General features: G+C 38.2%; 1 protein-coding gene across 2 annotated transcripts in view; it reads right to left on the reverse strand.

Annotated features, from left to right (window-relative positions):
* Positions 1 to 1,083: 1,083 nt before the first annotated feature.
* camsap2b (calmodulin regulated spectrin-associated protein family, member 2b) overlaps positions 1,084 to 10,497 on the reverse strand; it is a 37,507-nt gene continuing 28,093 nt past the window's right edge. Inside the window, exons 13-19 of one of the 2 annotated variants that reach the window (XM_027176798.2) lie at positions 7,253 to 7,389; positions 6,847 to 7,067; positions 6,642 to 6,738; positions 5,566 to 5,631; positions 4,205 to 4,314; positions 3,535 to 3,653; positions 1,084 to 3,199 (exon numbers count right to left, since the gene is read on the reverse strand). In XM_027176798.2, the coding sequence (XP_027032599.2) occupies positions 2,903 to 3,199; positions 3,535 to 3,653; positions 4,205 to 4,314; positions 5,566 to 5,631; positions 6,642 to 6,738; positions 6,847 to 7,067; positions 7,253 to 7,389 (1,047 nt within the window). In that variant the 3' untranslated portion in view covers positions 1,084 to 2,902. The remainder of the gene's footprint in view (positions 3,200 to 3,534; positions 3,654 to 4,204; positions 4,315 to 5,565; positions 5,632 to 6,641; positions 6,739 to 6,846; positions 7,068 to 7,252; positions 7,390 to 10,497) is intronic. The other variant, XM_047806425.1, reaches the window with a different exon arrangement.

The raw sequence follows: 10,497 nt of genomic DNA on the forward strand, positions 1-10,497 counted from the left end.
CTGTTGGTATCCAAGCTGCTAAGCACACAATGTTTTTGTATCTCCTGTTTTTCCTAAAAATCTTTCAACATATTTTTACATAATTTTTTTTATAAAGGTATAATACTCTCTTTATCCTTTTTTTTAAAAAAACATTTTGTTAGAGGTTAATCTTGGTTCCATTTTCCCCTCTTCCAACACATCAACTTAATGAACTGACTGTTTATTAACTGCTAAATATATCCCATGACAGGTGCCCTTGTAACAAGATAATCAGAGTTATTCACTTCACTTTTCAGTGGCTTTAAGTTTATGGCTGATTGGTTTACAGCAGGAAAGATGGGCAAGCATATGGATCTGAATGACTTTGACCGGCCACATAATGATGGCTAGATGACTGGGTCAGAGCATCTCCAAAATGGCAGATTTTGTGGGTGGTCCAAGGAACTACAGCTGGTGAACCAGAGACAGCGTCATCGACTCTGTAGGCTCACTGATGCATGTGGGGAACCTGTTTGGGTCCCACATACAAGCTGGTGTCGCAAAGGTTGCTGGCTCTGATAAAAAGGTGTCAAAACCCACGATGCATAAGAGCTTGTTTAGTTTGGGCCTGCATAGCTGCAGATTGGTTAGAATGTCTAGAATGCCCTGGGCAATGATCTGCTCGGAAATCCTGGGTCCTGGCATTCCTATGGATGATACTTATAGACCACCTACCTAAAGATTGTTGCAGACCAAGTCCACCTCTTCATGGCAACAGTATTCCTGAAAAGTGGCCATTTCCATTAGGGCTAATGGAAATGGCCACTTTTCAGGATAATGCACCCTGTCACACTGCAAAAATTGTTCAGTAATGATTTGAGAAAAGAGTCCAAGGTGTTGACTTGGCATCCAAATTCCGATTGTCTGTGGGAAAAACAAGTCTAATCGATGGACATCACAACTTACATGACTTAAAACATCTGTTGCTAATGTCTTGGTGCCAGATAACACAGCACACCTTCAGAAGTCTGGTGAAGTCCATGTCTTGGCAGGTACACACATAGAAATATATTCTTGTGGATATAAACACAAAAATAATACAATAATAGCACCACCAAAATATTATTTGGATGAAAATCTGTATTGTACAGCGAAACAGGATTACAGTTGTTCTATAAAAGAACACATAGAACACACAGACAAAAAGTACAAGCACAAACAGTGCGGAATGAAGGAACAGGAAAACTGAATATTCAGCTGTTACATAGACTATGATTGAAACTATACTAAATTGTATATCAAAATAATATTTCACAAAAGGTACAGACCAGAGCTGACAGTATATTTAAAATAGCATTTAGAATGGTAGAATGCAAGTGTTTTTCTTAATTTAAATCCTTATTTGACCCCATCCACTGCCAAGGGTCAACTTAAATGCAAACAAATTTCTCAATAAGAATTGAAGTATGAGAATGGTAAAATACTTAACAACTTGTAAGAAAGATTCCTCCCCCAAAGTCCCCTTAAATATTGATGAAGATGCATTAATTTGGGTCTTTGAGAATTTCAATGCAATGTAATAATGCAAGTTTCATTTTGGTAGACTAGATGTTAATATTAACTACCAAGCACATTCTACACATAGTGATGTTGTTTTGATCTCTGTTTCAGTGCAAGTTTGTTTGAAACCGGAAAAAGATTCTTCACACAAATACATGTCTATGCAATCTTGTATTAAGAAACACCCATAGATACACTTCAGCTTTGCTCCTTGGCAACAATAACCCACAATACCTTCCAAAGATAAAGCATTTCCTAGTTAATATGAAAAATATCTGAATCCAATATCCAATGGCTTTAAAAATAGGCTTAATATGCAAAACTATAATATGTACAGCTCTGATAAATTTGATGAATGATTTCTTCTGATAGAGAAAAATAAATACATTGTTCGGTTCTTTTGAACCTAAAGATAGAAAAAAAAAGTAATGCTTGATACAAAGCTTGTAAAAATGCAACAACTTTTGGGAAAACTTATACTTAATTTTATACTTAAGTAAAGTTATTTAGACTTAAATTTATATGTATATCGGCAGCATTGGCATGGAGGCATGATCATACATATTCTGTAATTATTTAGGTTTTACTAGTAACTTGTCAACATAAAGTACTAAAGCTGTCAGCTGTCTTAAAAATGTTACCAGTATGTTTTTACCTGAACATATTGAACTGAGAATGTTACATTTAAGAGATTGTTACATCAGTCATTACGTGAATGATATGTTATGGTTTAGCAGCTTAAAATTCGTGCTTATTTCTATAAAATCACAAAAGGCCTCACAATGAAGTGTACAAGCCAAATAATATACTCAGTCAGATGAAAATAAAGGCCATTATATACAAACACATTTACCTGGTAGAAGCTATTTTGCACCAACTTGATGATAATTATCAAAATATAAATAAATTTAGACAGAGAATTCAGAGATTCTGGTGCCTAGTTTCCAGTAAACATAATGACACTTCATAAATGTCACAATCTTTAAACGGTAATTGTAACATCCCTCCGTGTCTGTTTATGATAATACACCAGTACACACACTCAAACAAGTTTAGTGTTTGCAAGAATAAATGTAAAAACTAGTAAAATGCAATAGCGTTTAACCTGTGGCTTTGGCAGTCACACGCACACCACATGCAGACAAGCTATATTGTGTTTACTCTCAGTTCAACATTAAAGTCATGTTAATTACATGACAAACTCCAAAGTCCTGCACACCTTCAATATCTACATTCAAGTTGTGTGTAGCATTGTAGTGAAATTATGTCATTCTTTTCACTCTCAGAAAAAATAAGCTAAACAGCGATAACAGAAAATCTCTGAAATCCTAGCTCAATATCCAATGACGTGTAGTGCATGTTGAATTGTGTTCCACCTGCTTTACTTAAGCAGTTTTTTGGGTGTGCTCTGCTTCTTAGTCTGCCAGAGGTGGTTAAAGATGGTAATGGCATCAACGCTGGCTGACATGGTCTTGGCTGGGATATGGCAAAACTGCTTCTTGTCCGAGCTGTACTTGAACAGGCTCTCTATCATTTTGGGCATGATGGCCTTGGGGCCGATGCCAGTCAACTTGCTGATCTCCTCGGTCTCTGGGCAGTATGTGTAGAGTGATCGGAACTGGCAACCCGAATCACGGAACAGGATAAGGAAATTGTTAGACTCCGTCTTCTCCATTTCCTGTGAGATTAAAGACAGATAAGTAATAAATAATTCTAAAACAGTAATTCTAGTACATGACACACCCTCTAAGAGAAATGGGGACTAATAGATTTGTAGACTCAGTTCCAGAGTAAAAAAAAAGGGGAAAATTTAGACCATCCACACCCGCACAGTCTCATACTCCTAGTAATACACCTGAAAGCAATTTAGTGTAACCAACATGCCTGTCCATGGTGCCATGGTATATTAAATTTTTAAGAGGTATATATGCACATGTATATTTGCATATGTAACTACCAATATGTATATATTTTTAAGATATATATATGCATTTCTATTTGTTCATTCGTTACCTCTAGGATCTTGTTCTTCTGCCCCTCATTGACCTTGCCTGCCAAGCAGCAGTGAGCCAATGCATTCTGGATGATGTACTTGTTAGACTTCGCACTGGGCTCTTTGTAAAGCTTTGGCCCTATTGAAGAAGATATAAAAGTATAACAACTCATCATGCCTTGTCATCATGTCCTAAACCCATATATTGGGACTTCCATCGTCTGAATTGCCACAGCAGTGATGAATAGAATTTATTACAGATTTCTCACTAAGCAGTAGATAAATTGACTATATATAGGTTGTGATCATGTGTAATGTTTTATATCATTCATACTGTTAATTGTATTATCCATATAATAATAAAAGCCTTTTAGAAAAAAATACACGTGGATAGCACAGTTTCCTAAGTTGCTTAAGTAATAAAAATAAACACAGTTTAAGGGTTTTAGATCATGTATTTATAGTAAGTTAAGATAATGTTAATGGACAAAAAGGGTAGTGTTCTGCATTGAAAGTCATTATGACTAGTCATAATGGGTAGTCATTATGACAAGGAATTGACCAAAGAAAAATAGTCATATCAAATGCTACATGCACAAATATTACATTTGCATTTAAAACTAATAAAACTACATAGTCTTTTATTTCAGATAAGCCTTCTTTAAAAATTAGTTGTGTTCCATTCTGTACCTGTGTATTCTGTGTTAGATGCTGCCGATGATGTTGATTCGTTTTCCCAGTTCTCTCCATTCCGATTTAGTGTTGGACAGGGTGACAGCTGACAGTCTGTGACCTCTGGTCTGTGGATAAACACATACAATACTAAGTAAAGCATTATTTATTTGGAAAATAAGTAGTAAAAGTGTAAATGGTTACAGTGATCCGTATATGAATACAATAGATTCACATTGGTTACAGTGATCCGGATATAAATCCAATAGATTCATATTGGTTATTGATCGTTACAGTAATCCGTATATGAATACAATAGATTCATATTGGTTACAGTGATCCGTATATGAATCCAATAGATTCATATTGGTTACAGTGATCGTTACAGTAATCCGTATATGAATACAATAGATTCATATTGGTTACAGTGATCCGTATATGAATCCAATAGATTCATATTGGTTACAGTGATCCGTATACGAATCCCACAGATTCATATTGTTTATTGATCGTTACAGTAATCCGTATATGAATCCAATAGATTCATATTGGTTACAGTGATCCGTATATGAATCCAAGATAGTGCCGCAGATGGCAGCCTCAGTTGGTTGCTCCTTGGTACTTGTACTATCAGATGTGTATATATGTATGTATGCATGTACCAAGAGCATCTTAAAAATTTAAACAAATTCCTTGTTTGTCTGCACACATTTGGCAATTCAGATTTTAATTCAGATTTTTTTTAAAATACAAGTATGATAGGGAGAATAATCTCATCAGTGCGTAAAATAGAATTAAATAAGATGAGCATTAAGTTCATGCTCTAAAGGACATTTATGAATGGGCTATTAGTTTAACTCACAATTACTGAAAATGTTCTCAAACCACACTACACAATTACAGACATCTAAATTGACAGGAAAACTGACAGGAAAATATAAGATTTTCTGGTTCCATAAACTTTGCATAAAAGGCAGATTTACAGACATGGATTTTTTTTAAACCGTTTTAACCTGACAACTGGGATAGTGTTACAGTCCAGGGAGCACAGGGTGTCCAGCAGGACAGCAGTAGTGTACAGCAGGACTTAACTGGGTAACTCAGATTGGTATATAGTGAGATGCAAAAACATTATGTGCATTACAAGAACACAAGTAAATAGGCAGGGTCTCAGAAGGCTAATAGTAGTCCTGTATACAAGTATTGTCTATTGGAATTCCTTAATATGGGCAATATGGTTAAAATATGACACAATCAGTACAGAAAAAAAATAAAATCTACAATGAATAAGTAACTCTGATAATAATTTGAATGTAATCTATCAGTAAAATCCTTTATGTGTTTAAAATGTTCAGGAGATCTGATCTAAAGGAACTGACCTGTCCTTTGCCCCTTTTGATGAATTCAAAAAGAAACACAGATTGCCCAGAGAAAATTCGTTGTGCCTGGGACAGCATGGGGAGGAATAGAAACAGCAGGGATGAACATAAGATAAGAAGCTATAGAGGGGAAAGAGGCCTGGGGTATGCCATATTTAAGTGAATACCAGTATATGGCATAAAATATGAATTTTATATTCTTTTTTTTTAAACCCAGAAATGGAATAACAGAAGCAACCATGGCACGAGATAAATAAAACATGTACTGAATCAGCTAGTTTTTCTAAGCCTAATAGACCCTATATTTGAGTTTGTCATATTTGTGGGTGTTAAACCAACCAAAAGCATCACGGTTTGTTCTTTTGCACGTTGGGGTGAGGAGTCTTTACTTTTTTTGCATCACTTTAGTAAAATGTTACATTTTTAGATTATAAACATATAATCCTCCACAAAACCCAACATCAAGTGATCCTTGACCCCTTTCAATGAGCAGCAGCTGCGTTTTGAAGCCTTCACACAGGAGCAGGCCGAAAGCTTGTGGGCACTCCAAGGAAGCACCTCTAACAAAAATCACCAAATTTATTTCCATATGAAATGAAAGAAAATCTTTTCATGCTCTTGCAAATAATCAGTTAAGAAAGTAATCTCACAGAGTAGATGACTGGTGTGTCTAACGGTTCCACCCGAACTTCCCCCCACCATGCTGCCAGAGGGAGCCCTTTCCGGAGTACTAGCACTTCTGTGTCAATGTGTCTATTACTGCACATTGTGACATTTAAACCATGCTTTACTTTGCAAAATATTGTCAGTTTTTCCGCATTACCAAGCGTGTTTGCTTCCAGCTTTGGCTCAGTGTTCTGTTTTCTCGGTTTTTGCTCTTTGTGTTTTGTGCTTTCGAATTTGTTTGCCGGGGCAAACAAATGCCTTAAACTTTGCCTGTCTTCTGTTTCTTTTTTGCCCTTGCTTCTCATTATGGATTGTTTGACTGATTTCTAATAAATATCTCAGCAACTTGATTCAACTCCATCTGCTCCTGCTTCCTATTTACAGTGTGTTTGCATTGAACACATACTCACCTTGACTTCCTCTTGTCTGTATGGACACTCTCATTTTCTGCCAAGTTAAGTGAGGCAAGCGATATACTGGAGACAGAGTATCCACGAGGTCGTGGCCCTAAAGAAATATGCAAATCATATACATAAATAAAAACACTAACTGATTGTTTGTCCTTATCCAGGAAATGCAGTCTGCACTGTAGGTTTAACTGAATAGCAGTTGTACCTGTGTGTGTCTGAGCAGGTAGTTTGGGAGATTCCATAATGTCTCTGTGCATGGACTTGGGGCGGGGCTTCTTATGTTTGATACTTGGGGGACGGGGTTTAATGACACGGTCCATGTCGTCCATTAGTTTGAGCTGCCTTCTCCTCAAATACTCATTTTTGATGTAATCTCGTCTTGCCTTCTCCTCCTCCTTCTTCTGGCGATCCTCTTCTGCTTTCAGCCTTTTCAGCAGAGGGAAATACATGACATATACTTAAACGGCTCTGGACCCTTAAGCTATTAGTCATTTTGAACAAGTATGAAAATCAGAATATACACACTTTACATTTGCATAGTCATAACTAAATTAGAAAAAATGTTTTCAGCTTGCTGGATGTTTGTATTATGCTATAAGGAGACTGCTAACCTTGACATTTCTTTCTTCTGCTCCATCTCTTGCTCCTGAAGCTGTTTCTTTATCTGCATCTCTTTCTCTCTCCTTAACCTCTTCTCCAGGAGAGCTGCTTTCTTCTGTGCAATGTCTTCCTCATCTTTTTGATCATCCTAAATGATAACAGATACAACCAACCACATTCACATTGTTCTGGGTCAACACACAACAACACAAAGTTTCAAGCTGTCCACACCTTGAAACATTCTTCATTAACTGCAAACCGTTCGATTCGCCGTGGGAAATTTGCTCGTTCATTCTGGTGTGTTTACATTCCACCGCCAGCGCACGTGAGCTCGGCCCTACAGACACTCGCTGACATGATTACAGAGAGTGAGCAACACCACCCGTACTCTGTAGTAATAATTCTTGGGGACTTTAATGAAGCGATTCTTTCACGTGAACTACCAAAATACTGACAGCATGTTACATGTCCCACCAGAGACAGTAACACACTGGATCACTGCTACTCTACAATAAAGGATGCATATCACTCTGTCCCACGGCCAGCTCTAGGACTCTCTGATCACTGCTTAGTTCATCTGATACTGACCTACAGGCAGAAACTGAATTCAGCTAAACCTGTATTAAGGACTGTAAAAAGACAGACTATAGAAGCAGAGCAGAATTTACAAGCCTGATTCTCTCTCACTGACTGTTCTGTTTTTGAAGATGCTGCCACTGACCTGGAGGAGCTCACAGAGACTGTAACATCATATATTAGTTTCTGTGAGGATTTGTGTATTCCTACCAGGACTCACTTAACTTACAACAATGATAAACCATGATTCACTGCAAAAACACAGCCAGCTCCATTAGGCCAAAGTGGATGCTCACAGGAATGGGGATAGAGTCTTGTACAAACAGGCCAAAAACACACTGAAAAAGGAGATCAGAGTGGCAAAGAGGAATTATTCTGAAAAGCTACAGACTCAGTTTTCCTCTAATGACTCAGCTTCAGTGTGGAAAGGTCTGAAAGCCATCACCGACTACACGACATCATCCCCCAGCACTGTGGTGAATCAACAACTGGCAGACGACCTGAACGAGTTCTACTGTAGGTTTGAAGTAGAATTCTCCTGTACCTCTTCCCAATTCTCCTGTACCCCCGACTCCAACACACCTAAAATTCAGTTCAGTGAAGATGTGTGTCAGGTCTTTAAGAAGAACAAAAGAAAGGCACCAGGCCCAGACAGCTTTTCACCAGCCTGTCTGAAAACTGGTCAACTGGCCCCCATCTTTACACGGATATTCAACACATCACTGGAGCTGTGTGAAGTCACCACATGCTTTAAAAGCTCCACCATCATTCCCGTCCCAAAGAAATCCAAAATTACCAGACTTAATGACTACAGACCTGTGGCTCTAACTTCTGTGGTCATGAAATCATTTGAAAGACTGGTTTTGGCCTATCTGAAGGACATCACTGAACCCTTACTGGACCCTCTGCAGTTTGCCTACAGAGCAAACAGGTCTGTGAATGATGCAGTCAATATGGGACTGCATTATGTTCTGCAGCATCTGGACAGACCAGGGACTTGTGTGAGGATACTGAGGATTCTGTTTGTGGACTTCAGCTCTGCCTTTAACACCATCATCCCATCACTCCTCCAGCCAAAATTAACCCACCTCTCTGTGCCCCCCTCTGTCTGTCAGTGGATCACCAGCTTTCTGACAGACAGGCAGCAGCTAGTGCGACGGGAAACTATGGTTGTGTCCTCTCCCCACTGCTCTTCTCTCTGTATACAAACGACTGCATCTCTAATGACCCCTCTGTCATGCTCCTGAAGTTTGCAGATGACACCACACTGATCGGCCTCATCCAGGACGGTGACGAGTCTGCTTACAGGCTGGAGGTTGAACAGCTGGCTGTCTGGTGCAGTCTTAACAACCTAGAGCTGAACACGCTTAAGACAGTGGAGATGATCGTGGACTTCAGGAGAAACCCCCCTGCTCTCCCCCCACTCACCATCATGGACAGCATTGTTACATCAGTGGAGTCATTCAGATTCCTGGGAACCACAATCTCCCAGGACCTGAAGTGGGACATTCAAATTGACTCCATTGTGAAAAAGGCTCAGCAGAGGTTGTACTTCCTTCGCCAGGAATTTCAACCTGCCACAGGATCTGCTGAAACAGTTCTACACTGCCATCATTGAATCCATCCTCTGCACCACAGTAACTGTCTGGTTCAGTTCAGCCACCCAATACGACCTCAGAAGACTACAGAAGGTAGTCCGGACTGCTGAGCGATTCATTGGCACAACACTCCCCACTCTCCAAGATCTATACTTCTCCAGAGTGAGCAAAAGGGCAAAGAAAATCACTCTGGACCCCTCACATCCAGCACACTCCCTCTTTGCACTGTTGCCATTTGGTCGACACTACAGAGCCCTGAGCACCAAAACAACCAGATATTGGAACAGTTTCTTCCCTCAGGCAATCCATCTGATGAACACTTAACATATCTGATGAACACCTAACATACACAGAACAAACCTTATTCTTACATTGTTTACAAATACTCATTTATATTTCAATTTGCACATCTATATTTGAATTTGCACATCTATACTTCAATTTGCACATTTATGTTTCAATTTGCACATTTTTTCCCACCATTTCTTATCATTACCATTCTGTTTACACTGTGGAGCTCCTGTACTAGAACAAATTCCTCGTATACGAAAACATACTTGGCAATAAAGACCTTTCTGATTCTGATTTCTGATACACAATCAAAGAAATCCATAGGTACCAATGAACTTAAAAAGCATACTATTTATCCCAAAAATAATACTGGAAGAGTTTGAAGACTCATTATACATATGATTGTTACACAGTTTGATTCTCTGGAGCTGATCTTTTACAAGAATATTTGTAGTCATGCTTTTCTCAAACAGCTAAAAGATGAACCACTAATGCATTAATCTCAGTAATTCCACCTGTATTAAGGATGTCATTGTGTGGGATTTTAATTGTATGAATATAATGTAAAAGATAATAAAAGTTAACTGACTTTATGATTTATAATTTATGAAATATACCATTTAATTTTCACTTTTCATTAAAACGGTTGTGCTGCTGATTTTAGTTGTTAAATTGTTCACTTTCCTGTTGTCCAGATAATCTTTTGGAGATTTGTTTTCAGTCAAAGGACAGCAAGCTGAGGAATTTCAGATATAGAAAAGGGTATGGAATATCTAAGTAAGGCAAACATT

The sequence above is a fragment of the Tachysurus fulvidraco genome, chromosome 22 (assembly GCF_022655615.1).
Source record: "Tachysurus fulvidraco isolate hzauxx_2018 chromosome 22, HZAU_PFXX_2.0, whole genome shotgun sequence".
Taxonomy (NCBI): domain Eukaryota; kingdom Metazoa; phylum Chordata; class Actinopteri; order Siluriformes; family Bagridae; genus Tachysurus; species Tachysurus fulvidraco.